Source organism: Pyxicephalus adspersus, chromosome 6, assembly GCF_032062135.1.
Source record: "Pyxicephalus adspersus chromosome 6, UCB_Pads_2.0, whole genome shotgun sequence".
Lineage (NCBI taxonomy): Eukaryota > Metazoa > Chordata > Amphibia > Anura > Pyxicephalidae > Pyxicephalus > Pyxicephalus adspersus.
In genome coordinates this window covers 72892388-72912605 of record NC_092863.1, presented here as the reverse complement: position 1 = coordinate 72912605, position 20218 = coordinate 72892388, and the positions used below count along the sequence as shown (strand labels likewise).

Here is a 20218-nt window from a genome sequence, read left to right as displayed (position 1 = left end):
ACAACATCCAGAGCTATATTCAGCAGAATTCATGTGTACTCTGATGGGATGAATTTGGCTGAACTGGGAATGGGATGGGCCCAAGCTTGTCTTTACCAAAAATGTTTGGCAGGTTTACTGTAACTGTTTCAAATAACTGTTTTAGGAAAACCATGCATAAGTGAAATACAGTTGTGATTGTCATTTTTTTTAATATAATCAAGATCATTCTGTGTGGAATAACAAGTTTAGGGTTCAAATATAATTGTATTTATCTTAGTTTCATGCCAATTTCAAATTTTAAAAATTGTAGATTTGGGGGAGGAGGTATATTTTAATATTACAGTACAATACCACTATGTAAGCCATAGTCTACGTCCAGGCACTAAATAGTTAATGCAGCAAAGTGTTGCCAGCTGAGTTAATGAAGTTGCAAAGTGTTACCTCACATTAGTGATGTTTACAATGTATTGCAAATAATCATTTGTGTCATTTGAGTAAAAGGCTGAAACATATAAGTATACATTGCTACATGTAAACAGGTGCAAGCTTCTCAGCTAATGTTCATGTAATCTTATCAAATTACTGTTAGTAAAGGACATACAGCAGCTCACATTTACATTAAATGCTCAAATGTGCACCTAATCTATTTTTCAAGAGGAAGGTAGGGGCACCTATAATCCTGCATTAGATACATATACTCATTGAATATTTAGTGATGATGGAAGCAGCCCAGAAACTGCAAGCCTAGAAGCTGATAAACCATACATAATATTAAACATAATAAAAGCCAATGTAAGAATCTTAGAACAAAACAAATTTCCAATTGCCACTAGATAGATTCAAACTGCTTGCAAAATGAGGTTGCAATAAATAAGTGACATAAAGAACAAAAAGAAATAAACTAACACAGAAGCCTCTTCAAGAAGTTCACCCTTAGTAATCTTTTTAGGTGCTGCCTTGGTTTTGGCTTCAGTAGAAGACAACTCGGGTAAATTGGATCAGCTTTCTAACTCTAAGTGCTGGTGTTTACTGGATGCCAACTGCTGGATTCATTGGTTACCTAGAGTTGTTCTTTAACATTAAACTTAAAGTGACTCTGTCAATTAAAAAAAAATTACCTCATTGGCATTCAGAAGGTCTCATTCACCCCAACTATGGCTGAATAACACTGTTCTTAAATGAACAATGAATGCGCTTCTTTTAGTTGCCTGCTTTTAGATACAGAATCACCTAAGTAAGAAAAGACAAATGAGCCAAATAAAACAAAACTATAGAAAGTTCTGACTGCTCTGATTGCTTCCTATTAGTTACTGGATTATGCTTAAAAAATAGATGCACAGACAGGATTACACAGTAGGCTTTTGCTTAGATGGGTCAGTCCAAACCACATCTCATTAAATGGGTGTTGTTACAGAAAACATTCAAATAATATATTTACCTAAAAACAATGCCCTTGAGTATGTGTGGTCGTACTGCAAGAACATGAAGACTTCTTGCATGAGTCAGCAAATGGATTTCGGTGGTAACACCACAGCCGCAACATGGCAGAGTGGGCATCTTACGCCTGTATCCAGACAGCTAGTATGTAATTGTTTCTTTTACAAATTATGCACTTTTCTTTTTTTTTGTAAAGACAGACCATGTATGATTGATAGTATGTAATATAATTAAAATGGCATTACTCTTTACAATATATTGTGAGACCACTTTCAGCTCATACTGCACAGCCAGCCAGAAAATAAATAGCCAGCAGGAGACAATTGCATTGAGAATCTAATATCAAAATCTGATGGGTTACTGTGGAAAAGAATGTAACATTTCTTCATTTTAGTATTCATTAATGTGTCCTTAAATCCTTAATAGAAAACATTTGATGTACTTGGATGGTTAATGCCGAGGAGATGCAAAAGACGAGACACACAAACAGCCATATCAAGTTGACTTGTGTGACACAGAGCCACCACAAAGTAGATCATGTTACTTTGACAGAAGGCCTAAATAATAACATATCTGGGTTCTGTTTGGACCTGACTGTATACTCCCGGGATTTGATCTGGGGCCAACAGTGCTTCAGAGTGATTGAGAAAATGAAATGATCTGAAAGCACACATGTTGGCTATCTGTTCTGTCAAAGCTCAGCAGTTTACAATCTGACACGGGACTACATCACTAGCCATCAGCAATTTCGCTTATCCCAGATATCCCCACCTGTCAGCAAGTCTGCACCTGTTGTCTAAGTCAGCGAAGGCCAAACAACATCAGCCAATCGCAATGGCTTATTCTGCTCCATGGCCATAGATGGAACCTTCTGCTTTGCCTCTCCAGATCAGTGCCCTTAATCTCCACGGGTTAAAGCTGCCTGTTTTTCATACTTGTCATACTGTCAATAACATGAGCTCCGGTCACTTAAACTACAGAAGGCAGTATAACGTAAGACTTTCCAGCAATGATAATGGATGTATTACTACTTTCCATATATCAGATAGCTGAAAGTGCTTGTCAAAGTACAGGATAATACAATTACAGTATTTTGTCTATTATATATATATATATATATATATATATATATATATATGGAGAGAGAGAGAGTATCTTTAAAATATACTCATACCAATAACCTGACATTTTGGGGGCGACATTTAATTGGTAAAAATACATATGTATTCCATGGCACCTAGGTAAGAGTGACCTAATCTGCTCCTTCAAGCAAGATCCCAGGGAATATTGAGCAAGAACACTCTGCACAATGTTGTTGCATCATCATGCAAACTTTAGGCTATTTTGTTTTCACAGGGATCCCACCTTAAAAAGCTTTGAATTACCCCGGACGTATGAAAGACGGGGAATGTTGAGTTTTTTATTTTTTTCTATATCACGTTTTTTTAAATTCTATGCAGCATGTAATATTGTGGAAGGGGAAGTAAATTGTGTAAAAGTGAAATGCTGGTAGTGCAATGTCCATGTTACCTTTGGCTGCATTAAATATGGATATGGAAAATATGGAATAATTTAGCCCAAGGAACCATGATGGTCACAGAATAAGTTGTCTTTAATAATAGCTCAAACTAAATAGTACAAGGACAGGTTCTCTTTTTTCTCATCCTTTCCATATTGCTGAATACATAGTAAAATTGAAAGTTCACCTAGAGGAATCCATAACTATCGAATACTTGTAACGGATTGTATGTCCCAACCCCTTATCAGTATTCATGCAGCCCTTGCTTTGTGACAGCTGAGTACGCCAAGACTGAACACGAGAACTGCAAATCACAGTAAGAACAGCCGTTGCTCTAGGTAAAGGGCTTCACTAATCTGAAAACACGATTAGAAATGTGTTTAAATTAAGCAGATTTGGGAACATCTGATTAGATCTAGTACACAAGGATAAAGTTGCAGATTTGCAACTGAGAACAACAAAGTATATAGGGAAAACAAAATGCATGGAAGCAGCAAGTAAAGTCAACATCACAATGTTTGGTTTATTTACTAAAGAGTTGTCAAATCAACACATTGTGACAACTGTAAATGACTGGGAAAATAAGTAACAACAAATAATTCTTTTTTAGTCATTTCTATGTATTATTGTGTTGTATGTGTAGTATTTTGTGGGCATCTAGTTAGACTCAAAACGATTCAGTTTTATTGCAATAAATAGAAGACTGGCATAAAACGGTACCTTATAAATATAATGTATAGGCTAGGAGAGTTAACATTTCTACAGTATGCAAAACTAGAGAATTAAATAGATAATTAAAGGAAAATATGTGTATAGTCACATAGGTGGGAACTGAGCATGTTGCTTATCAAACTTTCCACTTTGAAAGGAAATTTCCTAGCTATGCACATAGGTTGCACAGTACTGTCCAAGGAAAATTGCTTGACAGTGGAAACTGCTGATTACTGAATGCAAGTGGCATCTATTAACCCTTCTCAGGATGGGGCACTGAATACAGTTTCAAAAGTAAAGTTAGAAATTGGAGTTCCATTTACTGAGAGTTATCACAGCTATCAACAATAGCACCATGCTGGTAAAGTATCTTCCAGTGACATAAAGGAACACTCTGGGTCAACAGCTGAACATACAATTAAAAACTCAACCCATAAGAAATGTTTTTAAAGTCGCAGGCTTTAGCGACATGGAGTAAGTATTATGAGCCGAACATGTTTAAAACTAAAATGGTATAAACTATCAGATGTATTATCAATTATTTAAACTCTGTAGCTCTTGCATGATAACTATAATGCTAAGCTTCAACAACCAAACACCAGGTGCTCCAGTGATTTGTATACTATGGGAAGGAAGCATTAATGAAGTGAAATAAATCATTACTAATGATATCATGTAGTAACAGCTCCCCAGTCGGACTTCTTTCCTTATGTGGTCCTAGACTAAACAGCAGTCCAATAGTTACCGAGCTATAGGAAAAGAAATGTACTCCACAAGGTACAAGACTGGTGGTAGGACTTGTGAAAAATAACAGTCATTAAACAGTGTACATTAGAAAGATTATTATAGTAGAAGAATAATCAATTCATTATTGTGCCGCAGATCCTAACAATGCAAGTACAACATATCCATTGTTTTCCATGTTGAGTTCTAAACAAGAAACAAAATCCATTCATATATACATTTTATTGAGGGGCATACTTTTATAAGGTGCAATAAGTTACTATTATTATTTCACTAAACCTTAAATACAAGTGATAAAAACAAAAACATTTTATAAAATATGATTCACAAAAAGGCATGACAAAATTCCCATTCAAGATAAGCTAAAAAAAAATGTTATGCAGCAAAGTAAAGCGAACTGTGGTAGTGTGGTGGTGGCAGTGGGTAGCCCTTGTGAGTATCATTTACTGTTGGGTTTTGGGTGTCAATTCATAAGAAGCTTGCTATCTTGATGACTATTTGTTTGGGATTAGAGGTGAGTATTGCAGTAAAAGCTGCTTTTTACATTTCATCAAATGTTGGACATTTGTTAAAATGCATAAACATACTAATCTCACCCTATAAAAACAAGATATAAACATACAATATATTATGTAATAGTATTCTCAGTTTAATAGATTTTCCTGTATTCTATCATCCTGACATTTTACCAAAAAAAAGGAAGCCAACAAGAGACATCCAAATAACAATGACCGCTGAGTCTGACTCCCAACCATTGTAGCTCTACAATGAAAATAATGACCTGTAACAATTACTTTGTGTTTAAAACTCAACACATATCCTTAAGATATATGTTATAACCCCATTTCACACACCTGCAAAATACTAAACTGTGCCACCCTGTCCAACAGAAATGTACAAATGTACAGCTTTGGCAAGTATTTGTTTTAGTAGGTGCATTGATCAACATGGGCGGCAGAAATATGGTCATATATACTGTATATTGGTATAAATATTATATATTTTTATAAATATAAAACATGTAGATATGGTATATATTACAAAGCATGTTATGCACATATGCTATATATTTATTTTACAAAATTGAATAATTCTTTCCCCATTAAAAAAAAAAAAAACATTTAATTTAAAATTACCTGAGATTTCTAAACATGCTTTCTTATTAATTATACATACATGTCACTAAATGTTCATTTCCATAGCAACTGAACAGGGAAGATGGTTACTATATGCATGTAGTGCTGGTGGGTATGGGGTTCTAGTAGCTTCTTTTATGCAGAATGACGATTAAATGTAATCTGTCCCTGTGCAATAATTGTATGGTGGTACATTAAAATATTTCACATGACAACTAAAGATAATGAGGTTTGATGAATGTCTTATATAGCAATGCAATTAATATATGTCTATATCATATTTATAACACATCTATATTATATGGCTAAATACAAAAATGCAAACAGCATGGCTGAACTCTAGAAACCCACCAAAAGTTGGCTAACAGAATTAGTGCATTTTTACTAACTTCCCTTAACCTTCCTCCACTACACTGACCTATCCAAAAGCCACCTCCAGTTGTGTACTGAATAAGGTGGCTAACCCATATGTGGAAATGTTGTATCATGTTCCTTGAACAAATCTTTTTCAATATAAGCCCAATGAATCTTGCATTGTCATCTTGGAATGTTCAGGTAGATACATGTCCCCAATTTATGGGCTTATAATACTTCTGAACTTAGACCTGAGCAACTGAACCAACCTCAGATCATAACACTGCCATCACGGGCGTTGGGAATTTTGTCGGCAAAAAATGAACTAACATTGGCCAAAAAGTTTGACCAATCTGAATCACTATAATGAACATCAAAAGCTCATTTTATACAATCTGATATGACCTAATATTGGATTCTGTTTATGGTTCTACAGAGATAACAATGGGTCAACAATGTGTTTCACCACAACAGGCAAACAACAAAAATACACATTTCCCAAATCATGGATCATTTCTTTTGTTTTGATTTAAGAATGAAACAAGAAAATTCTTTTGTGGAGGTTCTATTTGAAACATGACAAACTTTGTAATGAGGTAACATTTTCCAAACGTATTTTTACCAAATCTAATACCAAAATATGATTTTCTAACACAATAGAGATTGTATTTGTTAATGTTTTTGTTTGTAACAACTCAGGGCTTCTCCTTAAAATATAATGATTATGCGCTTCCATCCTTTAAATATTTGATGAGTCTGATGAAAGCAAAAAAGAATTTCCTAAAGTGCAATCTTTAGGCATGAGTACCTTTTATAAATATTGATTACACAGAGTGGTATAGTCCCAATACTTCAAAGATATGATTTATAAGAGAGAATTCAGAAAAATCTAAACATTTTAGACACTTATAAATACTGGCCCTTCAACAACTTGGGACTTAGAGTACCTGCTCAGAGCTCAGGGACTACTAACCAGAAATAAAGATTAAATCATGAAAAAACCGCAGTGATGGCACACACACACTACACTATGTCAGAGCATTCACTAAGCTTATTAAGTCATTCTGCACATATCAATCGTTGCTATTGTTGTTGTTCTTGAGATGGTCCCAAGTTTTAATTTTAGTTCTGGTCACACACAAATATCAGGTCAGGTGGTCTTACCATAAACCACATGGGACCGCAAAACAAAACCACAGTTAGATTTGGCATTGAAATTGGCAAGCAAACATTCTCTCAATAGATGTTTAAACAGAATAAAAACAAGCAAGATCATTAACTTGTTCCTTAACGAGACAAATCAAGATATTTAGAAAGAGAGAAAAACTATTGGTTTTTTAAAGGCATAACAAACATGTATGCTCAAATAGAAAATGAAGGTGGGTAACGATATGTGCAGGATTTACTTAACACCAGCCTTATGTCATGGGTTGTGCGGAACCACTGTGTGATCAATGGGTAACGTGGGATCCTCCAAGGCACAAAGTATAAGAAATGGGCAGTGTGCAACAGAACCCACTGCAAGGAGGTTTAGGTTTCCATGCTCGGCACTCTTTTGGTTGCAGATGTGACCCATCGGTAGCTGCCACCCTGCAGCCAGATACCTGAAGCAAAGCACCAAATCAACAGGTGCAAAACAAATACTGTACCAGGAACAGTACATAAAAAACATGAAAAGCTCAGGGTAGGTGATGTTTAGGGCTGGCTGGGAAAGCAGAAATTTGTCATTGCAGGCTGCAAGCACAAAGTACTAAAATAACACAAAGGACCAGAATGAGCCCTTCAGTTATTATTTATCTCAGCTGCATTTTATTTTCAATCTGTTTGTTGTGTGTCCATATTTCTAGTAACAGCTCTTAGGTGAAAGGGGTAGATGCAGACACAGCAACAATGTGCAAAAGCCAACAAAATAAATAAAAAAAATCTACAAACTTTTGCCTGGTTATTAACATATGAAATACCAAATAATGCCCCCCGGTCCTCTAATATTTTAGGAAAGCCATTGGCAATGCACCTGGACAACTTTAGTGTGGTTGCATCTCCCTAAACCTTGCTAACCTTATAGATTTTACCTGCAGAACCCTATTCTGATCAATTCTTGTATTGCTGCATGTCTATAAAACAGCCATTTTTTAAGTCACATCATTGCAGTGGTACAAATTCAGAAAGGTTCAATTCAAGGATTTCCTATTCAAAAAAGGGTGTCTGCATATATATAGCCTTCCAACCCCAATGTAAAAGGTAAAACAATCAGGAGCCATGCTTTTCATATCTTAACCAATTATATATCCGAATATGCTATAATTTACTATTAAGTGTGACATAGCATACAAATTGTAACACTGATACATCTATCATCTGGAGTGTTAACAATACTTACATTTCACAAATATAATAAGCACTTTGTTGAATATCTAATACATTCTGTACTATGAAAAGTACAAATTAACATACGTTATAATACGAGGAACAAGCAGCTCATTACTTTAATGTTCCTTGTAACTTGCTTATACAAATGACTCCTACATATATTAAGGAAACTGCAGCACACTTCCTTAAGTCAAAGGACCATATGTTTTTACAGCTCCAATCTAAGGGCAGCAGCCCATAAATTACATGTCATGGAAGTATGTTTTAATTATAAGTACATGCATTTTACAATTACACTAGTTTATCACAAGGATTGCATCTGACCACTGCTGCCTATTAGCACCCTGTGTTTAATTTCAGTGCCATACATTAAAATTACTTGTGACATATTAAAATGTGTCCTATTTTTAGGTTACGGATTAAAGCTGCTGCTCAGAATGTAAATATTACATTTCACGGATACAGTAAGGATGTATTCATGCTAAAATTAAAAGTGTATTTGCTCATGAAAGGCTAGATCTTAAGAAACGCCACTGGTTTACTATCTAGGCTGAGTGTGACCAGGAAAAGCTATGTGTCCCATTTTCCATGGCCGCAATAAGGATACAATATGGGAATTCAGACTGGTAATTACTAATACACCACATAGGCACAATTACAGCCAGTGTACTACATAAAAGAGACACTTGTGGTCTGCATGCATTACAAAGAGCAGCAGGGGGTGGGGGGCAACGTGCAACAAGACAAAATGCCTTGTATAAGGAAGGAGACCAGAGAAGTTAATGGGCCTGGAAACAAGGACCTCAATTCTTCCTGACATGGCTGCAGACTGCTCCATCAATTACCAGCCTTTGTTTTGTACGTCTTATCATCAGTAAGCTTACAGGAACTGCATATAACAATACCATGGACAGCCAGGCCCTGCAAGCTGAGGTACACGTTCCACACCCTGTAACTGTGTCCAGAGTAATCAGATATTTGTAAGCCTTTCAGTATCAAACAGGAAGAAACACACACTTTGTTATGTTTAGGCAGCATGAAGCGTGACCTAGGTTCTCTAGATTCAATACAGCCAGAGAGGGACAGGAAAATAAAAAAACTTTACTATGCTAGAATTACTGTTCTGAAAGTCAGAAACTATCCTATTTTTATCATCACCATCATCGTTGCTGTTGTAAAGCTTCCATTAGCAGTGAATTCTCCCAATTTAAGAAGCTGTAAATTTTTTTCTTTTCTATGTAAAAAAAAAGATGTAAAACATGATTTTTTTTCAGTTGCGACTATTGGTAGTTTTCTGTAAAGTATAAAGTCATTTTTATTGTCAGTAAATAAAAAAAGGCAAAAAACAAAATTATTTAGTCCATTTTCTTGCTATGAAAGAACATTTTAAACAAAATGAATGTAAAAAGTAATTAAATTAGTGATAAAATAATACTCATAGAAATCAAATAATACCTAAAGTAAGGGAATAATAAATTAAGGTTCAAAAGAGACAGAGACAGCAATACAAATCAGACAGGGGATCTAATCCTTTTACAGCAGCCATATATTAGCTAATTTCTTGCTGGTTCTCCAATCTCTTTGCATTACCTGTCTACCTGGCAGGGTCCTTGTGACTGAACATAGTAGAGTTAGGGTCATTTCAGTACCCCAATCCCACTCCTAACGACTCCATCCAACTGGGTAGTAGCAGTTAGGAGTAATATTGTTCACATGTTTGTCACTTGGTTTCTGAAAGCGACATGATGCTTTTTTCTCCTTTGGAGAAACTGCATGGGCCATGTATGGAAGCATGTTGACATTTGGTGCAGTTTGTCACTCCTGGACTCATAGCAGCAGTTTGCTATGCACCTTGGAATGGCAAACCACACAGACTGCACAGACTTCAATTAACTGAAACACCACCAATGCTCATAACAGCTATGGTTCTTTCCAATGTTATCCAATGTTACCATGAATCCTATGGATCCATATGATATGCAATTTTAAAGACATGTCACTTTAAAGATCTTATTGGTCTCCTCCACCCACTCTTTCTGATTTCCTAATAATCAGACATTGTGCAGAATAACTCAAAGATGGGAATAAAGCTTTTAAAAACTACAGAAACACGTTTTCCAATGTTCTTGTTTGCATAAATCCAGTGACAACCAAGATACTCATTATGCCTGACAATTACAGTGTACTATGTATAACAATTTCCTTTTCTTAGCAGCTTTCCACCTCCAATGGTCTGGATGTAATGTAAGACACGTTATAACACAGCACAATTCAGAATAACAAGGACTGGCCTTTTATGGGGTCATTTTGGCCCTTCAATCATATTTTATTACTGTTTTAAATCCAGAGTACAGTGCTTTCTGTGGTGGGAAAGCTGTGTATAATATTGATAACAATATATATATAGCATTATGTCTTCTTGTAAATAGGAGAGACAACAGAACGCACAGGATGCCACATCTTCCTTTGCCCTCCTGCAGATTTTGGGATCAGTATTGATCAATGAGAAAGGAAGGTCAAATTCTAAAATAAAGCAGCAAACTCTTGCTACATCTGATAACCTTCTTCAATGATACAAGGTCTAAATGACATTGATTTTTAGATACATAATGTATGAGGATAGGACAACAACAAGGTGTGTTATGGCTAAATGATACAACCAAGACACATAAAAATAGAATCCAACGAAAGCAGCCGAAAAGTTACCAACCACTTATATTTTATAGTTTTATCATTTTGATACAGTAATCTGTGGGTGAGCTTACCAATCATAACAAAGAAATATATAAAATGTAAGCATATTGTATCTTTTACAAAGTTTATCATAAACTGTTGATATTACTTTAATTTTTTGGTGCATGGTTTACCCTTTTTGTACTTTGTTGGATCTCAGTGCTGCTGAATTCTTGCAATCAGTTTGCAGTCTCTTTGTCTGAACAAAGCTCTTTCGAAGATCACTGGGTTATAAATTAATTAATTCTTCAAAATTATGAAATTATGAAAATTGTGAAAAAAAATGAACTTTTAATGTGCTTACACTAATTTATCTCTTAAATATATAAAGGAATGCAAGTATATTGCCATATGCATTTCCCTTGCTACTACTGATCAAATAGCATCTTCACCTATTCTTCATGCTATTAGTCCTGCTGTGTATGATAAAACATGTATAGTAAAATAAAGTAGAAGAAAACATTGTTGTATTTATAATTACTAAGATAATAATTCTCTATTAGATTTATTATTAAAAAAGTTTTCTTGTTAAATCTGTTTTATGATGTGTACTATTTATTATAGAATTGAGAAGTGAGCAGATTTATTTCATTGAACAATTCGCTGTTTGTATGAAACTGAATACCTGTAGATTGCGAGAAAAAAAAATGCAGGAAAGTTTCAGACAGCAAGGTCTGTGAAACAATGCCTTGTCTTTCTGAAAGTGTTTACGATCAATGTGAAAAAATATATCCTTGGGCTGAAATGTTTAGTGGCACCCAGAAGTCTGAAGAGAGCAGCTAAGGCCTGTGGTTTTTCAAGGTCACTTTATCATTGCTTGCATTCTCAAAGGGATCGCTGAATGAATAGGACCGGGTTAGTGAGGCTTCTATTCCACGCCTATTCCTCTTCATTTTCCTTGGCAGGACTGCGAGCTGCTCTATTTTTAGCCGAATGGCTTTCTATTTTTAGGTGACTACCAGTTAACAGACATTTATTAGGAAAAATAAAAAGAATTAAAAAAAAAACAAAAGGGGGAGGAGACGGCACTTCCCTTTGTGTATTGTAGAGCAAGTCTCCAACCTGTAACTTCAGGCATTTCAGCTGCTTCCAATCTTGGAAAAATAAAGAGAATTTGGAGTTCAGTGATTTAAAAATAAACCTGCCCTCTGGCAATGAAACTCAAATACAACAAGCTGTTACTATGTGAGGCAGTGTCAGTGAAAACAAAGAACATTCTTCTATGACCAGATTGGAAGAAATGTTTCACTGCTACGGCCATATGAAAAGATTACATGTAACATTTTTCCTAACTGTGAGCCAGGCAAGATTTTCTGAAACTGCAAACTAGACCTTTAGGAAGTAAGAGATGGCAGGACAAAAAAGTTACATCAACAGGTACAGGAAAGTTCTGCCAGTTAGGAGGGCTCACTTCCAACGATGTTAGGTGTGGCTGTCCGTAACAGCTGAATTTCTAAAGACGGCATTGAAAATGCTTTGAAAGTATTTGAACAACGTCACAAGTTTAAAATATAACTGTAATTTCAGCAGAAAAAAATAAAATATAATAATACTGGTATATCAAATAAAACAAAACATGGTTGGTCTAAATCTAAAAAATTCCCTGTTTATATTGAACTTTTTTAAGAATTTAAGCAAACAGACCTTTTCAAAGTATATAAAATTGTGTAGAAACATGGAGTTGGAAGACTCCATTATTGGCATTCAGAAAAGACATACAGAACCCTTTCCAAAAACTGGCATTACCTTGAGGACTATTTGTACACCTGTAGTTGCCCTTGGGTGTCATTTGCTGTTACATTTGTTTCTCTGGACTAGCTATTCATGTATCATTGACATGTCTGATAATTGAAGTATGTAAATTATTCTTTACCTATTGTTTGGAGATTTGATATGGAATGTTACTCCCTCCAGGTACACCTTGGACTCAATTTCCCAACGCTTACTTTAAGCCCAATGTTTGATTTCTGTACTTGTTTTGATTTTACTTATAAAAATGTATTGAAACATAAAAACTGACATCACTTAATGAACACTAGAAGGAGGCTGGATTGCTAAGTAGTAGGATGCAGCTAACCAAATATTTTATTATAAGTCAAGTTGCTAATACATGAGTAAAAAACACTATGGGCCTATAGACCATTAATCTACAAAATCTTAGAAATCATTAAAACTTTGGATGAAAAATACAATGGATTAAGGCCCAGGGTCACGTGTAAATCTGCTAATTTAGGTACATATGTCCAATAAAGGTGATTGGAGGTTCTCTGATTTCTAGCTTGGTCTTCTACTTTACAAAGAGAATCTACATAAGAAGGACTACTCTTTTTTGAACCCACTTTCCATAACCACTACTCATTAATGATACTCCTATAGATGCTAAAGAAGCACAAGAATAATAAGAAGGGAGTGGAACCTACAAAGGGGAGGACGTGCTGACTACCATGACATGATGCTGGGAACAAGGGCCTATACCAGTTCCTCCTGGCAAGCTCCCCTGTACATTCTGCCTACTGAGATTTAATTTACAATGTGATTTTGGGGGCAAAAAATGTCTTGGTTTAATTTTGAGAATATAAGGTAGCATTTTTTTATACTACTAAGTATTTTGTATACTTTTGTATACTACTACTCTTCAGCTATTTGTACACACTGGTTCAGGAACTCAATAATATCCCCCACAAATTGCATGGATTAAAGCTTAACAGTTGATGTTTTATGTTTTTTTTTTATTGTTATTATTATGTTTTTTTTTGTTTTGTTTTAGTTTTGGATAGATTAAAAGTAACATTTTTTTGTCCTTCCTTTATTTCTGTGACCTAACTTCCTGTCACCCGTTTCCTGTATTTTTTATGCCTGTACACAACATGGAGGAGGGATGTGTAGTTGTCACCGGCACAGGAAAGTCTGGATGAAAAAATAAACATTGTCTGATGTTCTAACCCTTTACCCCTCTGTGATTTAATTTCACACACTCCCCAACTTTCTCCGCTCATAGCAGTACGAATCTGACAGTCTCTAGACCAGGCTTTCTAAGCATTTTAACTCAATAGGAACACTTGAATTATTTACAGATCTCAGGGAAACCCTACCAAAACCAATTTTTTAGGGTCAATGAGAAAACGAGCCTCTTAGATTGGGAGCCAGTGGAAATCCCTGTCCCCCCACCCCACCCATACAGTTTTAGCTTGAATAACACCTTTCTATACATCTTATATCATCATTCAAGTGGCTTTACCAAGTGGAGTTGGCCCCAACACTTCTCAATAAGGCCACAGTTTCAGAAACCCCTAGCAATGTCTGGAGGAACCCTGGTTGAAAATGGCTACTCTAGGCCTTCCCAGTTCTACAATGTGTCTCTTTATTACTAACATCTGTGGACCTGATGGAGAGAGGACTTCTTATGAGATGACCACTATGACTCGAACAGGAAATCAGAGGGCATTGCCCTAAGGGGTCAATGGCAACAGTAAAAAGTTTTCAGATCAGACCCTCTTCACCAGTAAATCCAAAATATAAAAAAAAAAATAACCATATCCCAATTTAAGAGTTTATGGCTGCAAGCCTTGCAGAAAATTTTATTTATAATACTTGGCTGGGTAGAAATAAACTGTCAACAGGCTGTTTGTGCTGCTAAACCATGAGCTAAAGCGAACATAATTATGATCACACTGAAGTCATATGTAGAACTGCGGCCTCTTATGTAACCTGGCCCTGAGAGAGAGGGATTACTCAGCAATACATCCCATTTGTTAATTGCTAATAGAATATTCTGTATGACAGCCCCATGATCAGCAGCACTGTCATAAAAAGGCCGCTCAGTAACAGAATCCAAGATATCTTACACACAAATCACTTTAACACAGGGACACAGTTTACTAATGACAATGACATATTAATGTGGTTACAATATGTCTGAGCTGCGGGCCTACAAAGCTCCATTCTTCCATACTATGATCTTACTTGAAAAGTTATATTGTACAACGAAAAAAAATAAAATAATGGTAGCTATGATAAATACAAAAAGACATGCAGTTGTGCTGTCTTCCCTTGCAGCATAGTTGCCAATGAAGCACTATGGTGACCTGGGTTTCTGTACCAACACACATCTACTTGAAGGTGCAGTAACAGATAAGCAGCGATGGACATCCTAAAGTGCCATCATAATCACAACAGCAACATGCTGCTCTAATAGAACTAAAATAAATGCTTCAAAATAAAATCTTAGCTGCTTTGGATCTGGATAGGCAAGGTGTCTCAATATAAAAACTAGTAAAAAATAAAAAGGAAGTGCCACATTAATTTATATATAGTAAAAAGAATTTTGCTTTTTTATACAGTATATTAGTCTGTCCCTAATATAACAAATTAATCAATGACAAGTCATCTTTAACAATAGTACCCTATGGTTGCTTGTTAAAATTTTTCTTTAAAAGTAGCAAGAAGTAAGCACTAGTCTAAATGTTTTATTTGTTTTGTTTTACAGTAAAATCCATATTCTTCCTAATAAAGAAAGACTTTCAAAATATAATTACGTTTACAGCTAGTCATTACCTCTGCAACCTTTAGAAGCATTGACATGGCAGATTATTTTTTCTTCATTCCTATTCAAAACATCCCAACAGGTGACTTGACACAAGCCAGATCACCAGTCCCTGCTGGCAGCTCTTAAGATTTGACAGGCTAAAGCAAAATAAGACAATCAAGAAAATGGGATTGGAGGATTGCTGTCAGGGATGCACGTGGGTTTATCAGCATGGATTTGAATGGAATGTCACATGCCGTAAGCTGAATCTGTTGACTAATTGAGATTTTACTCTGGGCGCAACCTATGTGAGTCACAAATGCATTGTATGATTTTGATAAGTTCACTCTGCAGTGAAGTTTGTAATATATAAATATGCAGCATGTATATCATTCTGTGTTTATGTAGGCAAAACACTTTTAATAAAATTTAATCAAAAAAAGCTGCAACACTGACTGTAAAGTGAAAATGATTGGTTGCTGCAGATTGTTGCTCTTTGCATGTCATAAAAAAGTCTGCTAAATATCAACTCTTCAAGCTGAACTTCAGCTTTTCTTTTAGTTTGCTGCTCTACTATACTGAAGTTGCTTGATATTACTGTATACTAGGAACTTTCCATAGAGTGCATTAGATGCTCCATGTAGGTACTAAGATACTCCGCATCATATATCACTTTCCTCGTTGGCCTTACTGTCCCTGGCCCACCTCTGGAGGCTCAGCTTTACATGTATGTATTATCAAAGGGTCATTTACATGCAGAAGCTGTCTGTCTAGGAATGGCCACTCTTGAATGCTGACACCCACCCAAGGTGGTTGGATAATTGAACAATTAATTTAAAGTGCCAGCCCACTGCCTGAATCATCAGACAACTAAGGATTATTTAACTGGTCCAAACATTTCATTTGCATGCTGATACGGAACCAAAATAATACATTGTTGCTTTAAATCTAATCTAAAGCCAAACTACAATATTTCAATAGTTTGGCTTTAGATCAGGCTTAACTACAATATTTCAAACATCAGGAAAGGGTTTGAACCTCTATCATTGTTTAAATCTGTCTGTGCCCCCTATGGAGGAAATCTCATTCGTTTCCAGGTCTATCTGACACCTATTACCCAGGTAGGTGGTTGTATGGATCTCCAGCATTCTTCTAGACCCTAGCATTTCTAAAACCTTAGGGACACCCAAGTCAAATACTGAACTTGCCTAGAATGTTGATGAACTCCCTTAACTATAATCAATGCAATGGACTGGTCTGCGTAAAGGGAGGGCTAAAATACATTTGCATTTTGAAGTAACCCAGTTTTAGGCCTCTCAGTGCGCACAGGAGGAAAACTGAAGATACATGAATGTTCATATAGATTATTTTTATACAAGACAGCTCAATGTGATTATATTAGAATTGGAATCCCTACAGGTTTACATTAAAATTCTTTCCAGTTTTGCTTCATATGCAAACTAGTTATTAGTAAATGTATCCCAACTAGTCTACTTTATATAGGTAAGGGGCTTATTAATTTATTAATTTGTCTGTTTCAGTTAGATTTCCCTGTCTCATGTGCAGCTTGTAAAGAAATATTCTACTTAACAAACAACTAACCAAGCTTTTATTCTGTGTTGCAAAAAGTACTTTCCTGATCTGTTTAGTTCTTCTGATACTGGAACTAGAATATGGTAAGATGTACATTTTGTCTAGATCACACACCGGAAGGGGTGTATATGAATAGTCACATTCTCACAAGATCATATGAATATTCATGACATTGACACTGGACAAGATCATAACCAAGCTGGAGTATGAAGCCTCTATGTTTTAGCTTCTTAGAGTCTGCATGAGCAATGTAACAAACAATGAACAGAGTATGACGAAATGAAAAGGGCTCAAAAGCACAAAAATGAACAATTCAAAAAATAAAAAAGGGTGTGAGGTCCACAAATAACTGCAATATCTCTGCAGTGGGTATTGATATTTCTTCAAAATAGGTATGAATTTTGTAGGCCAATTATCACAAAAGACCCATATTTATCTACAGTGCGAGTAGTAGTCAATGCATTTGTTGATGAGAAACATTATATTTAATCTACGTTTCATGTTGACTCATAAACCCTTTTGTTTATAGTTTGTAAGGACCCCTTTTTAGGTGCTCAAACATGTCCATACATTTTAAAATGTTCTGATTTCCCCCACCCTCTCCCAAATAGAATATAATATGTTACTCTTCAGTAGCCAATTTTCCCAGATATTTGCCTATCCCTTCTTTTCACTCACCCATAAAGAATATGATGTCACAATTTAAATATTTATTGATTGCAGAAGGGGAGCAAAACTGAAAACTTTGGAGGTTCCTCAGAGAAGACCCCCTGAGATATAAATGAATGATATAGCGTCCAATTTTCTATTCACTACCTTAATATAATTTTGGGGTACATTTATATTAATGCATTAATTATAATTATTATAGTTAATATAATTTTGGGGTATTTGTCAGGTACATTTTATATTACATATTTTAAGTTATAATAGACCCACTCTTAAAAGTTTTGGATGGAAGACGTGGAAACTGCTGACCTCAGACACTGTAGATGGTGAGCTGGACTTTCTCTTAGATAGAAAAAGCAAAGAAAACATTGCATTGTATAAATTGTACATACCACAAATGTTTTCATATATTCTGGCTGGGTGGTCTCAGGGATACTGTATGAACAAGCCCAGGATTACTACCTACATATCTGAAATGATGCGCTCGCCATAAACATAAAAACCAAAATGTAACAAACACAAAGGCGCTTCTGACAGACTGTTCCATGTACATCTGACTTATAGGTTAGTAGGGGCACAGACACTGTATATTTATTTATTACATTTTTAAAAAATTAAAAAATAAATGTATATACAGCCCAAAGAAAACAAGAATGAAAAGTATAAAATAAACTATTAGAGATTATAAAATAAAATGGTTCACATGCACTAGTGTATGTGTTTCCAATTATTTTAACTAGTGGACACTGTGTTGTTACATTTTTCCATAGGACCCAACAATGTCTACTTGGGTTCCGGCTGTCCTTGATCCCCTAAATGTGTTCCAGTCAGGGTGGTCAATAATGTCTTTAGTTATTACATTTTTTAATTTTATTTCAAAATATACCAATTTTACAAATTTGTAATTGTCTTTTCTTAGAGCTGACCCAATGGGTTATTAAATACAAATCCAGTCTTCAAAACAGGACTTTTGGTAACTCCTAGTTCGGGACTTCTGATCCCTGACCTTTACCTTCTATAGACCTCATGACTATTGACCAGGTGTGTCTCCAGCAAAACAGCATTTGCCTCTTTATAGGCTGGAGTACTGCCCATGAAATGTTTGTAACTATGGACTTAGCAAAAGATATTTATTTTGATAGTTTCAAACTAACTACATGCAAAGTCCTGAAAGTGGAACTGAACTCTAGAAGCTATGCCCCGCTCAAAATGGGGGTAGTCTCCCAACAGCTCTACCATTCCCCATCACTAAACTGCCATGCGTTATGCAAGGCAGCCATTCTAGTAGAAGCCAAATCCCTGGAGACTAGCAGTCAGAGAAAGCAGTTTTTTGGGATCTCCTACTGCATGATAGTGCAGGCACATGAGTGCCAACGCAATGCACACATACTAAAAAGTGTAATGCTAGGTTATAGGTGAAATGTGAGACAAATTGGAAATGTACAGGCTCATTTGACATTTCTAAATCTTCCCTTTAAAGTAAATCTTTGTTTTTTGAGTTCAGGTCCACTTTAACAGCATTGGCCTAAAAAAATGCTGACACCAGAGGCCAAGAACAATAAATATCCTTCATAGGCCATGTATTTGGTATTTATCTTAGGCTAACCTTCATTGCCATTAACCATCAAACTGTTATCTGCACTCCGTTATTGCACAGATTAGGTATATATAAAGAGGTTACCTACAATTTCTGATTTGGGAAAATAAAGAATATAACAATGTAAATTATTGTGAACAACTAAAATAAAACGGAATAGTTGCCCACTGAAGCCTATCAAGGGATCACTTTTCCAGTTCAGGTTAGACCTATTTGGCTGGTAAACAGCCCTAATTTCAGTTGCATCAGTTTTTAGAAATCTGCTTCCATTTTTTTCCTATTCAGAAAAATTCCAATAACAAAATCTAGAAAGCAAAATCAACTTGAGGAAAGAACAAAAATAGATGTAAACTTACCTCTACAATATCTGAATTTGTTCGACTTTCATGTGGCTCATTGTATTCTGTGTATTTCAGCAAGACCTTATCCATATCTGTGCTAGCGTACTGGAAGAGTTTGTTGGTGCTGTTGAAGATGATTAGTGCTATCTCACAGTCGCATAAAACACTTAACTCATAAGCCTTCTTCATTAATCCAAACTTCCTCTTCGTAAACGTCACCTGTAGAAACAATGGAAAGGTTATGAAGACCGAAGAGCATTACAGATGAAAACATAATTATTCTTAAGAGGTCATTGCAGGTAATGCTGAACTTCAAGCAAACAACTAAAAATAAAATAAGATAAAATATATATAAGGTAGCTTTTTACAGATCTGTATTTCTATCCACCAGGTTCTGAGATTTACAAAGCTCTGCCAAAACACAAAACTTGTCTGACATGGCAGAAGACATATTTTCTATGCTTTAGTCAAGTGACACTTACAAGTCTTCTTCTTACACCCCTCCTC

General features: G+C 35.6%; 1 protein-coding gene across 10 annotated transcripts in view; it reads right to left on the bottom strand.

Annotated features, from left to right (window-relative positions):
• MEF2C (myocyte enhancer factor 2C) overlaps window positions 1–20218 on the bottom strand; it is a 179170-nt gene that overhangs the window by 40278 nt on the left and 118674 nt on the right. For all 10 annotated transcript variants that reach the window (XM_072416178.1, XM_072416177.1, XM_072416172.1 and 7 more), the window contains one exon: window positions 19727–19930. In XM_072416178.1, coding sequence (XP_072272279.1) covers window positions 19727–19930 — 204 coding nt within the window. The remainder of the gene's footprint in view (window positions 1–19726; window positions 19931–20218) is intronic.